The following is a 15,793-nucleotide window of genomic DNA, read 5'->3' on the forward strand; positions in this document are numbered from 1 at the left end:
GCAAAACAAAACCTATCTTTTCATGATATACATAGAGATAGATGATGTAGTCTGCCATGAAAAACAATTTTTAAAGTACCGAAACAAATTTTTCAGGAAATATTTGTTTCAAAACATTTCATGTCTACATAAAATGTAGACAAACCTTTTTCTAGTCTTTTTAATAATCTTAAGAATTAGATTGGGGAGGAGGGGAGGGAGAGGGAACTGGGATTAGCATGTAAAACAAGCTTGTTTCTAATTTAAATTAAAAAAGGAAGAAAAGAATTAGAGTATTATGATAATAATCTTAATAATCTGCCCCTCTGGCCTTCTTCCATGCCTAAATAAAACTTCCCACTACTCTGTCACTGTTCTCACTGGCCCCAGGAACCAGGGTAGACATTTTCTATCTCTTCTCTCCTCATCCAGTCGTAGTATTAATTAAAAAAATATATATCTTCATAGTATTCACAGCCTCTCTGTCACTACCACACCATAGACACAACATTATTTCTTTTCTTTCTTTCTTTTTTCTTCTGAGGCAGAGTTTCTCTATGTAACAGCTCTGGCTGTTTGGCTGTCCTGGAACTCACTCTGTAGACCAGGCTGGTCTCAAATTCAAGATCTGCCTGCCTCTGCCTCCCAAATGCTGGGATTAAAGGCATGTGCCATTACATCTGATTATTATTTTTTTTTAAAAAGATTTATTTTTATGTGTATGGAAGTTTTGTCTGCACACACATGTATGGCCGGTGCACCTGGAAGTAAGAAGAGGACACTGGATTGCCTAAAACTGGAGTTACAGATGGTTGTGACCCACCCTATCAGTGTTGGGAATAGAACCTAGATCCTCTGGAAGAGCAGCCAGTGCTTTTAACCACTACGCCATCTCTCCAGCCCCAATTGTTTCTTTTTTAATTGGTCATTTCTGAAGAATTAGAGTATTATCTACTTGCAATCATGACACTGTATGGTTCTGGAGGGCATTATTCACACAGAATTCCATGTGCATTCATGGTCCCTGGAGTGGCAACATTATTATACTGCTTACTACTGTCTAACACTTCACTCCAACTTTGGCTTATGAAATAGTTCTCCTTAAAAGTCCAGAATAAGCCGGGCGTTGGTGACGCACGCCTTTAACCCCAGCACTTGGGAGGCAGAGGCAGGTGGCTCTCTGTGAGTTCGAAGCCAGCCTGGTCTACAGAGCTAGTTCCAGGACAGTCTCCAAAGTTACACAGAGAAACCCTGTCTCGAAAAACCAAAAAAAAAAAAAAAAAAAAAAAAAGTCCAGAATAAATAAATCAAATAATTAGATATTATTAACATCTGTTTTCTACTGGTTCTTTTTCTTTGGGGGGGATTTCAAGACAGGGTTTCTTTGTATTGCTTTGGAGCCTGTCCTGGAACTCACTCTGTAGACCAGGCTGGCTTTGAACTCACAGAGATCTGCCTGCCTTTGCCTCCCAAGTGCTGGGATTAAAGGCATGAGCCACCAACACTGGGCCTTTACTGATTCTAAAAATAGTAATTTACACATGTAAAACCAGTACTTGTCAGGCTGAAAGAGAAAGCCTGATCTAAAGTTGATGTTAGCCTAGGCTACAGTGTAAGACTCTGCCCCTCCCCGTTTTAATACAGTGGTTTCTTAAGAATTTGAACTAGCCAAAATTCTGTTTTGTGCTCACTTAACTGGTTCAATTTCTAAATTTAGGCCCTAAATTTCTGAGGAAAAACATTTTGCAAGCCCCATCTAATTAGGGCCTACCTTCTTGAGTTTCTTTGGATCTCTGAAGTAATGAGGCCATTTCCTGGTTTAGAGACTGGACTTCATTCCTGAGCAGCTGATTCTCCAGGCGGAGATTAGACAGCTCATGTGACCTGCCACCATCACTAGGTGCTGGGCTGGGCTCCGTGCTGTGGTCTTCTGTGCTGTGCTCTGTGCTGGTGGCATTGGATGCTGTGCTTTCCTTCAAGGATTCCTGGTGGCCTTCAGGCACAGAACCAGAATTACTCACTTCTGTAAAACAAGAACACACCTGGGTACAACAGCACCATCACTATGTAAGCAGCAGTCACTTGCTTTTGGAAGGCCTCTTGGTGAGCTGTAGTTAGGATCCCATAAAAATACCATTAATTCTCAATAGATAGCCTCTAATGAAAATCTGTTCTCACAAATGGAGTCTACAGACCTGCAAGGTTCCTCCAAGTCTGAAAACACTGGAAGTAAAAGTACAGAGTATAAAAACAGTTCTGGGAAGAAGAAGGCCAGAGATAATTTAAACACTGGGTTTCCTTATTTCTGACATGGTTTGGAAAAGAGGGGTACAAATGTCAATACTGAGAAGGCACAATAAAACAGCTATGGGGTTCAAGGCAGTAAGACTAATACAACAGGTCACAGCAATTTATTATAACTGAACCAAAGGATGAGTTCAGTCCATCCTGTTTCTAATTAACTTTAACACAAATTCACATATAACTTATTTTAATTTTATTTTAATTTTGAGACAAGGTTTCTCTGTGTAACAGTTCTGGTTGTCCTGGAACTCACTCTGTAGATGAGGCTGGCCTCAAACTCACAGAGATCTACCTGCTTCTGCCTCCCAAGTGCTGGGATTAAAGGTATGCACCACCACCCAGCTTACTTTTATATTTTTAATATGTATAAATATTTGCCTATATGTATGTCTGTACACCTTTTAAATACCCTGTCTCGGGGGAAAAAAATACCAAAATAAATAAATAAATTAAGTAAAGAAAGACTTTCTTCAAAAATCTGACTACAGGCTCAACAGGATGAGCCTGACAACCTGAGTTAAATCCCCAGAACCCACATAGGAAAAAACCAATCCCTCAACCTCTCCTTCGATCAATACATGCTTCTGTGGCAATATGCACCCACACCTCCAGAAAATCTCCTCTTTAGGTCCAATTAAAAAAAGTGTGTTAAAGATCTAAATGTATAACTTACAAATTTAATGCAAGGATTTATCATGACTTAACAAACTCACAGGCTATTTTATCTGATTTCAATGCTATCAAGTTAAAAATCATTAAAGTAGGAAAATTTCATATTTGTAACTAAAAGAAAATTTTAAGTAACTCAAAGTCCAAAGAAAAATAATAATTAAGTATATAATACATATAAGTTTTTTAAAATCTGTATTTGTTAGTCAATAAATAATAATTTAAAACAAAGACTGTAGGATAGCCTATAGATAAAAATGATATTAGGACCTCAAATCTTCCTTGCAGTCTCAAAGAGACTATTTTTTTTCCTTCTTTTTTTTTTTTTTCCTTTTTTGAGACAGGGTTTTTTTCTGTGCAGTCCTGGAACTCATACTATAACTTAGGATGACACATCCAATCTGCTTAATTCTGAAAGAAACAGGACTGATTAGCTACCAGGACTTTGGCTCCCAGAACTTTCTTCAGTAGCCTGGATGGTAGTTACACTGGTGTTCACAGAACCGACACTTGAGGACTGAGAGCTTGGAAAGATGGGTACTTTGCCCTTCTCTTTCTTGATTTCCACTCTCCCAGTGGGCTCCTTCTGGGAACTGTTAAGAAAATCAAACAGCAGCTCATCGTCAGGCTCTGACTTTTTCCTTCGGACAAACTGTGAGGAAGGTCTAGGGACAGATGCATGCTCAGAGGCATGGGAGGCCTCCCCGGCTGTCCTGGATCCCACTTTCACATTTGATGTGCCAGCTAAGACAGTGGCTTTTTGATTCCGGATGTTATCAGCAGCTGAGGAAATATAGTTAGCTTTAGGTCCAGTCTGGTATGTTGAATCTGTGTTTTGCTGGTGAAGTTCAGGATAGTCAGTATTTTTGCTATAATAGATATTGCTGGTATTCTCCTTTCTGAGAGCTGTTGCAGCCCCTTGATCAACTCGGTTTAAAAGATCTTCCGCCCTTCCAGCAAGATCAGCAAACCAAGACATGATGGTAATAGGGTAATCCTACTGATGAACCTGTAAAAAAAAGGAGGGGAGGACAAGCTGTGATCAATGTATCATCCGGAAAGAGTCTTGGGTTAAAACCCAATCTGGCCTCTTACTAGCCAGGCAACCTTGAACAAATTACTAATAGAAGCTGAGAAACCTTATGAAAGCATAAGACTGGAAGTAATCTTCCATACAGAATGTTTTTGTAAATGTTCTATGATGGGTTTGTGCTGTGCTGCCCAAGCTACCGTGAACAAACCATCTTCCTATCTGACTCCCAAGTAGTTGAGGCTACAGGAACTCATTACCACACCCAGGTCAGAATGGTTTTTAGGACCAAACAATAGGGGAAAACACCTTTGGAGATGCTTGACACACAGAAAACCCCCGCTAGTAACTTGACTATCATTATTACAACTATTATTTTCCTTGTTATTTCAATGAAGGGCAAATCTTTTTTTTTTTCTTTCTGTTTTTGTTTTTCGAGATAGGGTTTCTCTGTGGCTTTGGAGGCTGTCCTGGAACTAGCTCTTGTAGACCAGGCTGGTCTCAAACTCACAGAGATCCACCTGCCTCTGCCTCCTGAGTGCTGGGATTAAGGTGTGTGCCACCACTGCCCAGCTATGAAGGGCAAATCTGAACACAGCAAAAACATATGTGAGAGACTATGTCGTGTTCCACATACTGAACTCCAAACCTAAAAACCTCAGAATGAAGACAGGATCTTTAAAGAAGTAATTTCAATTAAATTAATGTCAGTATTGGAATAAACATATATACAAATATTCATAGAACAACAGAGAGAAGACGGTTGTCTGTAAGGCAAAAGACAACCCTCAGAAATCAGCCTCAGACAAGAAAGCTGGGCAGGTAAAAGCCCTGAAGCTTGACTATCTGAGTTCAGTCCACAGAACCCATTGGGGAACAGACAGAGGACTCAAGAAAGCTGACCTCTGGCCACACTGCCACAAGTGCACACACAACTAACGAGCAAAGAGACACAAGCCAACGTTGCCAACACCTTCACCCCAGACTTACAACAGTGAGAGAAACCAACTTCTACTGTCTAATCCATCCAGCCTCCACTTTTTCACGGATGCCCTAACAAATTCACACAGGATTCAAATAGCAAAGGACACGCTTGACCAAATTCCACCCAAGTAAAAACACTTCTCTTAAATTTGTTTCAAAGGGCCGAACTTTGGGGAAGGGTGCCTCCTGATTATCACTATTATAAAGCTATTATTTATGTAAGCACATATAATTCTTGGTAAATTTTTAATAATTTAAATACTTAGTACCTACCATGTGCATGTTAAGCTGAGTCCAAATTATTTGTAAATGATTGTATAAATGATCTATCCAACCAACATATTTGAACACTTACAGGTGCCACATAAGTCAAAGCAATGAAGTAATTAACCTTCATGCTACAGAAGAAAGTAAGCTGCAAAGTCGACAATGACTGATGAATGTAGTCAGCACTCCTTTAGCCTGAAATTATCTAGCTCTTGGGCTTTCTTCACCAAAACAGCATCAGAGTTATCTCTGCATCTAAGCTGGGTCTTTTTATTCTGTGTGCATACCTTTCATTTGCCTTACAGTGCTTCAGGATATTATAACTACTGTTTTTTTTCACACCTGTCTCTCCCTCTTGGGGAAAGGGGAGTGGGCGGACGAACACAATGTCAGTTTTGTTCACCAACGAATTCCCAGAACCTAGCCTACACAGGCACTCCTAGAAACTCTGCTGAAGCAACTCATCTTTATATGCCAACTGTTGTGCAAACAGTATCACGAATAACTCTCTCAGCTACGTTATGTGGTAAACTGCAATGTCCTTTAAAAAAATCAACATGGATATGGTTTAGAAAGATCCCAGAGCTTAGACGGCACCTCAGACATTGAAATCTAAGTCAACCCAGTGTCAAACCCACCTTTTAACCCCTTCCTCTTCATAGCTAACCTCGTCAGGGAGTTCACTGTTTAAACACATTCTTTAGGAAACCCGTTAGGTGTGCATTTCAGTTTATGAGAAGTGAAATGAAAACGTTAAGGTGACATGCATTCCGACTTGTAAAACTCCACACAAGCGTTAAGTAAAATTGGTGGTGAGCGAGAGAAAATTAACTGTCCTAATAATAAGGCCTAAAGACAACGCATTAATTAGTGTTTTACCTCCCCTGTGCAAGTTAATGGGGCTTTATTCACATGGATCACAGACACTGAGCTGGGGCCTGGGCTCTTGTCTCAGTGACAGACTCCAAGAGGGGGACTCTGGTGGTGCAAAGCCACCTGAAAGGTCAGATGTCACACAGACGTGGGGTCAGGGGTCAGCGGCCAAGCCCGGCGGCCTCAGGGGCCCTGGGTGGCGGAGAGGCGAGGACACACCCCCATCGCGCCCCCACAGCAAGTCAGAGTCGGGGGGTGGAGGGCAGTCGGCCACAGGCCGGACCCTACGGGGCTGTGGCGTCCCCTTCCTCGGCCCCGAGCGAAGACCAGCACGACGGCACTCGGGAAAGGCGGAGACCGGGTCCCACATGCCCAGCCGTCCCGCCCGCGGCCTGGTCGCGCCTCACCTGAGGACGCCGAGCGACAACGCCACGGCCTCGTCGCCCACCCGGGCCGCCTCAGCAGCGGGTTGCTCCCGGACCTGCCGGCTACCTCTTCCGGGAGACGTGGAAGGGCGGCGAGGACCTCAAAACAGAGTGGCCGCCCAGCTGCCTGAGTGGCGGGGAGCAGAGCGCCGCCGGCCGCCTAGCAAACCACTCAGGCGGCAGCGCCGGCGTCCGCGGGGCCCTAGCGCCTGGCCACGCCCCGCTTCCGTAGGTGGCGGAACCCGGCGCCGCGCCAGCGTACGTGTGACGTAACCACCGCCTGCACGCGGCTGGGACAACATTGCGGGCCACTCCCACGCAGGGGGCGTGGTCTGCCAACGGCCACGTGGTGGTGGGCGGGTCCGGTCTGAGGTGGGCGGGGCGTGACCGTCTGATCGAGCGCGTCCAGGTCTCTAAACTCCTCCTCCCTCTGGAATCCAAAAGTTTTATAGATGAGGATTCTGAAGTAAGAGGATGGGAGTACGGAAAACATGAGCCCTGGGTCTGTGGGATGGTTCAGTATACAAATAGCCACGCCTGACGGCCTGAGTTCCATCCATAGTGTGGAACGAGATTTGCGCGCGTGTATTTGCGCGTGCGCGTACACACACACACGTACACACACACACACATACACACACACACACACACACACACACAAAATATAATTTAAACCGGGCGTTGGTGGAGCACGCCTTTAATACTAGCACTCGGGAGGCAGAGGGAGGTGAATCTCTGTGAGTTCGAAACCAGTCTGGTCTACAAAAGCTAGTTCCAGGACAGCCTCCAAAGCCACAGAGAAACCCTGCCTCGGGAGAAAAAAAAAGTATATATAAATACACATAATTTAAAAAGTAAACCTTATCGCTGATTTCTTGGAGCTTGCTTTCAAGTGACAGAGGCAGATATTACCTAAGCCAATGAATGAACAATAATTTCAGAGCATTACCAAGGTCATAAATCAAGAAATAGCGGAGAAGTTGTAGGGAAAAGGGACCAGTCAAAGAAACACACCCTGAGCAGAGCCAAAGAAACACACTTTGGCCCTGCAACCAGAACCAAAGAAATGTACCCTGACCCTAAAACCAGTGCCAAAGGAACACACTTTGTCCCTGGAATCAGAGTCAGTGAAAGAAATGTACCCTGGCCCTAAAATTGGAGGCAAAAGGCTAAAAAGGACCAGAGAAAGAAACACACTTTGGCCCTGAAACCAGAGCCAAATCTGACCCTAATCCTGTGTAAAAAAGTAACCAATCCCAGAGCAGAGCTCTAGCCAATCTGAGCTCAGCACTGAAATCGGACCAATCCCTACCCTGGAAAAACTTCCCCAACCCCAGGAACCCCTATATAAACCCTGTGTATGTTCAGCTTGGCTGGTCCAGCTGTCTTCCAATAAACACCTTTGGATGAGCTTCGGGTGAAGATCTTCTTTTGCGGCTGCGACAGAGCAAAGGCGACCCTGGGCAGAGCAGAGCAGAGCAGAGCGGAGCGAGCAGCACTGTAACACTTGCCCGGGAAACCTTCCTTGGCAGAGCGGAGTTGTTACACTCTGCTCCCGCCCTGCTCCCTGCTCTCCGCTCTCCGCTCTCCAGGAGCAGAGCTGAACTGTAGCAACTTCGCCCGAGAAACCTCCTGCGGAGCAAAACTGCTACACTAGGCGAACATCCCCAGCTGGAAGACCCTGTCCTGCCGGAGCGGAGCTGACACACCGGAGAAGCCTTTCTCTGAGGCAAGGCTGTAAGCTGCCAAACTTACTGCAACCTGTGGTGGTCCTTGGCTCCCGAGCTCCAGGATACCTTTCTACCTGAGCTGTGTAACACTCAGTATCCTTGGCTCCCGAGCTCCAGGATACCTTTCCACCTGAGCTGTGTAACACTGGGTATTCTGTGACTCCCGAGTGCCAGAATACCTGACCCACTCCTGTTCCATCCTGTCCTGACCCATCCCGACGAAACGCTTACAGAAGTGACCAGAAGCAGGAAAATAAATCAGGCTGTCACAGTCCCTTGAAGAAGCGATAACTTAAACTGAGACTTAAAGGACAGAGTAAAGGGCTTTCCATGCAATAGTACTACAGTTATGTTCTGCATATAGTTCTCAGACTCTGAAATCGTTGTTCAGTAATAAAATCTGTGCAATAATTCACTAAAGACTGTATCTACTGGGTGAACAGGACAAGGCTAATTTGGCCCTAATGAAAAGCCTACAATATGTTCTCAAATGTGTGCATTTGGGCATTGAGGAAACTAAGACTCAGGGATGTTAAATCTGTCCAAGATTGTCATCCTAAGAAGTATCCAATTCACTCCAATTCTGTGCTCCTAGATTCCACATTAAGTATTGGGAATAACTGCAAGCCACTTTCTTCCTGTCAAGACGGTTTAGTCCAGTCCAAGTGAAGAGCAGCAGAAGCTGATACTTGCTGTCTCTACAATTTTAGAGCCCTTATTAAATGGAGACAAGTTTTCAGGATCCTTGAGCTGCTTATTCTATTTTCACAGCACATTAAGGAAGGGACTGTTCTTTCTGTGTGGTAGGTGGCACTGCAGCTCCCAGCTAGTGAGCGGCTCTTCCTGCTAAGGGTCATTTATCATCATTGGTTGCCGGGTGACTACAACACCCACTGATTTGATCGTATGACCCATCTTTTGTTGATGGAATGTATACTTGCCTGTCTTATGCCCCACCTAAACCTAAACTGGAGGAGTCAGTGATGTATCTCCTCCAGTTTTTTTTTTCCTTGAGTGAGAGAGAGCTCACGTCCCAGCTGGGGCTGTTCTGTCAGCCTGAATCCTGAAAGGAAAAATGAGGCATTAACTACCTAATGAAACCTGATACATTACACTATTTACAGATGAAGGCACTAAATGCAATAAGATGCAGTTACTTGGCCATGCTTCTTACTTTTCTATTACTGCGAAGAGACACCATGACAAAGACGCTTCTACATTAAAACATTTACTTTGGGGACTCACAGTTCCACAGGGTCAGAGGTCATGACCATCATAGCATGGAGCATGGAGGCAGGCAGACAGGCATGGCGCTGGTCCAGAATCAGAACTTACGTCCTGATCTGAAAGTCGGAGGCAGAGGACAGAGAGAGAGAGAGAGAGAGAGAGAGAGAGAGAGAGAGAGAGAGAGAGAGAGAGAGAGAGAGAGAGAGAACAAACTTATTCAGAATGGACTTTTGAAACCTACAAACTTACCCCCGGTGACTCACCTCTAACAAAGCTACACCTCCTAACCCTTCTCAGAGTTTCCCCAGATAAGTACCAAGCATCCAGAAACCCATGATTCATGATCCTATGGGGCTCATTCTCATTCACACTCACCGCGTCATGCTGCAGTTGAGATTTACATCTAGGTTAGTGTGACCCCAGAAGTGGTTAAAGCACTTAACTACTGAAAGGTAAAAATGAAAAAGGTTGGGACAGAGCCAAGTCCTCCTCGGCACAAATATTGGCAGTGGCCAGGTGATTGCAGTGCACGTGTTTAACCCAAGCCCTTGGGAGGCAGAGGCAGGCGGATCTCTATGAGTTCCAGGTCAGCCTTTTTTTTTTTTTTTTTTTTTTTTTTTTTTTTGGTTTTTCGAGACAGGGTTTCTCTGTGGCTTTGGAGGCTGTCCTGGAACTCGCTCTGTAAACCAGGCTGGCCTCGAACTCACAGAGATCCGCCTGCCTCTGCCTCCCGAGTGCTGGGATTAAAGGTGTGTGCCACCAACACCCCGCCAGGTCAGCCTTATGTGCAGAGTGAGTTCTAGGACAGCCAGGGCTACACAGAGAGATCCTGTCTTATAAAATGAAACAAAAAATTATATATATATATATGTGTGTGTGTGTGTGTGTGTGTGTGTGTGTGTGTGTGTGTGTTTGTGCGCGCGCCCACAAAACTGTATGTCAAGGACTGGAGCTATAGCTCAACTGATAGTGTGCTTGAAGCATGATAGGCCTGCAGCATGAAGCTCGGGGTCTGATCCCCAACCCTGCATAAATTGGAACTGGTGGTGCATGCCTACAATCTTAACACTTGGGAGATGGAGGAAGGAGGATCAGAAATTCACATCCCTTGTCACCCTTCAAGGCCTAGTCATTCTGTCTCTGGTATGTGTCAGTTCCAAAGCAAACTCCATTTCCCACATCACTGGCAGAGGAAGCGAAGGGTTATTTGGGGTGCCTCTTAGCAGACCAAAGTGCATGCTGGTCTCCAGGGTTCCCCAGTATCACAAGTACTGTCACACAATTCAGAGTCTACGTTGGCACCCTGGTCTCTTCACCTCCTCTCCTACCCTATACTTCTCTAGTTCATGTTCTTCCGCTCATTCTCCTTATGACCCTGCTATTTCGGCTGGACTCCCTCTTTTGTCCACCTTCTCTTCCTTTTGTCCTTCTCTCTCCGTTCCCCCTCCTCCCCCATCTCTGCTCTCCGGCCTTCTCCTTCTCTCTTGCGCCCCCTACCCCCACAGCTCTGCTCCTGCTTCTCTCACGACCTGGTCCAGTCTGCTGGCCATGCTCAATCTACGACTTTCTCTCTGTGCAACCTGATGTGGGACTGGAAACCAAGCCCAGCCCTCTGTGTGAGGTCCCAGGTGACCTCGGGCTGGACTACAGGAGCCTTTCTGGAGGTTAGATCAAAGCCAGCCCTCCTCAGGAACTTGGGAAACTACTCCCACCCACTCTAGAGAGCGGCTATAGAGCCCAAGAAGAGACGGCCTTTTCAGCCTCTGCTCTGCAGGGGTCTTTTCCCCTGTGTGTCTGTTGCACGTGCTCCCTCGCCCCGATTAAGCCGGTTTCTTTTTTTTTTTTTAATTTTATTTTCCAGTTTAAATTTAGATAAGAAACGAGGTTGCTTCACAAGTCAGTACGAGGTCCCTCTCCCTTTCCCTCCCTTCCTCCCGTGCCCTCCCCCCCCCCCCCGTTATCCCCTCATTTCTCCAGGGAGGTTGAGGCCCTCCATGGGGGTGTCCATAGTGTGTCATTTCATATAGGGCAGGGCCTAGACCCTTCCCCAAGAGTTCAGGGTGAGAGTGCACCTCACATTGTTCTATTGGAGTCCAAAGTCCGTGTGTATACTTGGGATGGGTACTGATCTGCTGCCCAAGGCTCAGTAGATTCCCTAGGCCTCCTCACTGACACCCAGATTCAGGGGGTCTTGATCAGTCCCATGCTGGCTTCCCAGGCTAATGCCTGGGATTCAAGAGTTAACCTTTGTCTGGTCAGCTGTTTCTGGGGGTTAAACCAGCCCAGTCTTAATCCCTTTGATCATCAGTCCTCCCTCTCTGTTACTGGCTTTCTTGAGTTCAGCTCAGTACTTAACCAAGGGGGTCTGCCTCTTCTTCGATCAGCCACTAAATAAAGTTTCTGTTTCCCAGACTCTCTGGCCATAGGATTGTAGGCTGGCACTCCCCAGATCTATGTCTAAAATCCATATATGAGAGAGTACATGCCATGTTTCTCTTTTTGTGACTGGGTTACCTCACTCAGGATGGTTCCTTCTAGTGTCATCCATTTGCCTGCGAATCTCATGATTCCATTATTTTTTTCTGCTGAATAGTACTCCATTGTGTAGATGTACCACATTTTCTCTATCCACTCTTCAGGTGAGGGACATCTAGGTTGCTTCCACGTTCTGGCAATTACAAATAAAGCTGCTATGAACATAGTGGAACAGACATCTTTGTTGTATGAATGGGCATCTTTTGGATATATGCCTAAGAGTGGAGTTGCTGGGTCTTGTGGTAGGTTTATTCCCATTTTTCTGAGGAATCTCCACACTGATTTCCAAAGTGGCTGAACCAGTTGGCACTCCCACCAGCAATGGAGGAGTGTCCCCCTTTCACCACATCCTCTCCAGCATAAATTGTCATTGGTGTTTTTGATTTTAGCCATTCTGACAGGGGTGAGATGGTATCTGAGAGTTGTTTTGATTTGCATTTCCCGGATGGCTAAGGATGTTGAGCACTTTCTCAAGTGCCTCTCAGCCATTTTAGACTCCTCTATTGAAAACTCTCTATTTAGTTCTGCAGCCCACTTTTTAATAGGGTCCTTTGGTGTTTTGGAGACTTGCTTCTTGAGTTCTTTGTAAATTTTGGAGATCAACCCTCTGTCAGATGTGGGATTAGTGAATATTTTTTCCCATTCTGTGGGCTGCCTTTTTGTCTTGCTGACTGTGTCCTTTGCCTAAGCCGGTTTCTTAACTGCTGATTATGTCTACGGTGCGTGGGATTTCTCTGCTGCCTCCTGTTGTGCCTCGGGGTCTCCCTGCCCTTTAGTTGGCAGAGAAAATGAAACCCACCAAGCCCCCAGACTGCACCATTTCAAGACTGTATATATATATATATATATATATATATATATATATATAGGCCTTCTGACATCCCATTGGCCAAAAGCACATGAAAAGCTGTGTGAAATTATTAGTGCAAATTAAAAATCTGAGGAAAAGCTGTAGTACCCCTCCATAGTGGAACTGGGGGGGGGCACTCCTGACAGGAGTGTGTGAGTGTGCAGGAGTGTGACAGACTACTTTGGAAACATTTTACTGTGACAAATGAAGTTAAACATTCTGCTCTGTGACTCCACAAAGGTCAAAGGCCTTCAGTGCACCCCCGCCCCCAGATGCCCCCCCCCCAGTCTGCACAGCCCTCATTACGTCATCTACTCATCTACTCAGTCCCCAGGCTCGCTGGGTCTTCCGTCATCTTCACCACGATAGCCTGTGTGGATTTAGTTGGTTCTGTAATTCCACTGCCTTGTTCTAACTGACATCAAAAATGAAATTGAGGGAGCTGAGGAGATGAATCAGTAGTTAAGAGCACTGACTACTCTTTTAGAGGACCAGAGTTCAGTTCCCAGCAGCCCCATTGGTCAGCTCACAACCACTTATAATTCCAGCTCCTGGGGATTTGATACCCTATTCTCCTCCTTCTCCCTCTCCTTCTTCCTCTCCCTCTCCCTCTCCCCCTCTCCTTCCTCTCCCTCTCCTCCCTCCCTCCCTCCCTCTCTCTCTCTCTCTCTGTCTCTCTCTCTGTCTCTCTCTCTCTCTCTCTGTCTCTCTCTCTCTCACACACACACACACACACACACACACACACACACACACACACACACGCTAATTATATATAGATGCTCTTTGTGCACTTTTAGCTTCCAGCAGCAGGGGGCGCTCAGTACTTAAAAATACATCCATGCCTTCTATCTGCATGGCCAGGTAAAATAAGCATTGCTCTATTCTTTGGTTCACAGAGTATACGCCTATAAATGACATATTCTATGTCCTGGCCCATGTAGAAGTTCCTCTGATGTTTTCTTGGTGGCTAAGTGGCTCTGAGATGAGTGTCTCCACCACTGAGCCCCTGAGGAAAACGACCTACCCTGCCATTGTTTGTATCTCTGGTCTGTGTTAGAAATTTAATCCCCACTGCAACAATGCTGAGGGTGGAACCTTTAGGAATCACTGGGTGGCTGGTGGTGGTCTGATACATTAGTTTTCTATTAATCTATAATCAACTATGAAACACACTGTCTCACGACAACTAAAAGAACTCCAAGCCTCGCCCTTCTCTCTCATTCCCTCTGCCTTGATAAAAACCTTAAAATTGCATCCTTAAAGCTAGCCCCAAGGTCTATTCCCTTATTTGTCTACTTCCTACTCGGAAGCTGTCTACCACAGCCCAGTAATCAAAGGCCCCCTTTGGTTCACCTAATTAACATGCCTCATCAAAATATACCACCTCATCCTAGCTATCCTAACACAGACCTCCCCTTGTTTTCTCTTAAAAAATTACACCTGCAGAGGTGGTGACACACACCTTTAATCCTAGCACTCTGGAGGCAGAGGCATGTGGCTGTCTGTGAGTTCGAGGCCAACCTGGTCCTACAGAATAAGTTTCAGGATAGTCAAGGCTGTTACAAAGAGAAACCCAGTCTCAGAAAAAAACAAAATCTCACCTGCAAGGTCATTTGCTGCTGTTTCTCTGCCTGAGTCAGAAAGAAGCCACTTTAACTTTTCTTCCCCGATTTAATAAAGGATCTCTCTGTGAAGACAGTTGTTTGGGTGATTTGTGCCTAATCCAAGGTCTGGGAGGGAATCCCTGATGAGTGAGTGTGCACATGTGTGCTCGTGTGTGTGTGTGTGTGTGTGTGTGTGTGTGTGTGTGTGTGTGTGTGTATGCGCGCGCGCATGTGCGGGGTGGATGGGGGTCTCTCCTATCACAGTGAAGAGTCCAAGAATAAGAGTATAAAAATGTAGGTCCTGCCGGGCGTTGTTGGTGCATGCCTTTAATCCCCGCACTCGGGAGGCAGAGGCAGGCGGATCTCTGTGAGTTCAAGACCAGCCCGGTCCACAAGAGCTAGTTCCAGGACAGCCTCTAAAGCCACAGAGAAACCCTGTGTTGAAAAACAAAACAAAACAAAAAATTGTAGGTCCCAAAAATAGGAATGTAGAAATATAGGAGTATGAAGTTGTAAGCCTAGGAGAATGAGAGCAGACTGTCAACCACCTTCTCAGCGACTTACTATTAACAATATGTGCCCTTGCTAAGACCTATAGCTCTGTCAGCCTCGCAGAGCTGAAATGACTCTCTGCAAACTGAGGGTCCCTCTGCAAACTGAAGGTCAGTGTTTTAGATAACAACCCCCCCCCCACACACAGCAAATTGATGTGAGCTGAGTTAACTTTTTTTTTTCTTTTTTTGAGACAAGGTTTCTCTGTGGCTTTGGAGGCTGTCCCAGAACTAGCTCTTGTAGACCAGGCTGGTCTCGAACTCACAGAGATCCGCCTGCCTCTGCCTCCTGAGTGCTGGGATTAAAGGCATGCACCACCACCGCCTGGCCGAGTTAACTTTTAAGTAAGGAGCTGTAAGTGACTTTTGGTTATGGATTGTTCCATACTCTTCCCAGCTATGCAAAACTGGCAGTATCAGTGGGGGGGCAGTTTCTGTAAACACCATCAGAAAGAGCCAGAGAGAAACAATGGACAATAGACTAAACACAAACACCAGTTTAATATAAAAACCCTACTAAAGAAAATTGTAAAAAGCAATTTGTAACTGAGTTTTACCTGGAAACTACAAAAATTCTTTTGTTCATGACTAATGTTTGTTTCTTATTACAAAAAAGGAGAGCTCAAAAACTGCCCGGTTTGCCAGTTTCAGAAGTCCAAACTCTGGCTGTGGTCACGACTATAACTGAAAGCCTTTATACCCTGTGCGGATATTTTTCATTTCTTTTCCTGGAATAAAGCTTGCTTTGTTTTAATAGAACTT

General features: G+C 45.4%; 1 protein-coding gene and 1 long non-coding RNA gene across 3 annotated transcripts in view; both read right to left on the reverse strand.

Moving 5' to 3' along the window:
* Window positions 1-6,696, reverse strand: part of Golga5 (golgin A5) — a 28,203-nt gene extending 21,507 nt beyond the window's left edge. Inside the window, exons 1-3 of one of the 2 annotated variants that reach the window (XM_040742605.1) lie at window positions 6,514-6,696; window positions 3,391-3,961; window positions 1,751-2,002 (exon numbers count right to left, since the gene is read on the reverse strand). In XM_040742605.1, the coding sequence (XP_040598539.1) occupies window positions 1,751-2,002; window positions 3,391-3,931 (793 nt within the window). In that variant the 5' untranslated portion in view covers window positions 3,932-3,961; window positions 6,514-6,696. The remainder of the gene's footprint in view (window positions 1-1,750; window positions 2,003-3,390; window positions 3,962-6,513) is intronic. The other variant, XM_040742604.1, reaches the window with a different exon arrangement.
* Window positions 6,697-9,476: 2,780 nt separating this feature from the next.
* LOC121139457 lies at window positions 9,477-12,061 on the reverse strand. Its single transcript, XR_005876413.1, has 2 exons — window positions 12,003-12,061; window positions 9,477-9,604 (listed from the first exon to the last, which is right to left on the reverse strand). It is a non-coding gene; the product is annotated as an uncharacterized LOC121139457 (long non-coding RNA).
* Between the last annotated feature and the right edge of the window lie 3,732 nt (window positions 12,062-15,793).

The sequence above is a fragment of the Mesocricetus auratus genome, unplaced genomic scaffold (assembly GCF_017639785.1).
Source record: "Mesocricetus auratus isolate SY011 unplaced genomic scaffold, BCM_Maur_2.0 Super-Scaffold_15014, whole genome shotgun sequence".
Classification (NCBI taxonomy): domain Eukaryota; kingdom Metazoa; phylum Chordata; class Mammalia; order Rodentia; family Cricetidae; genus Mesocricetus; species Mesocricetus auratus.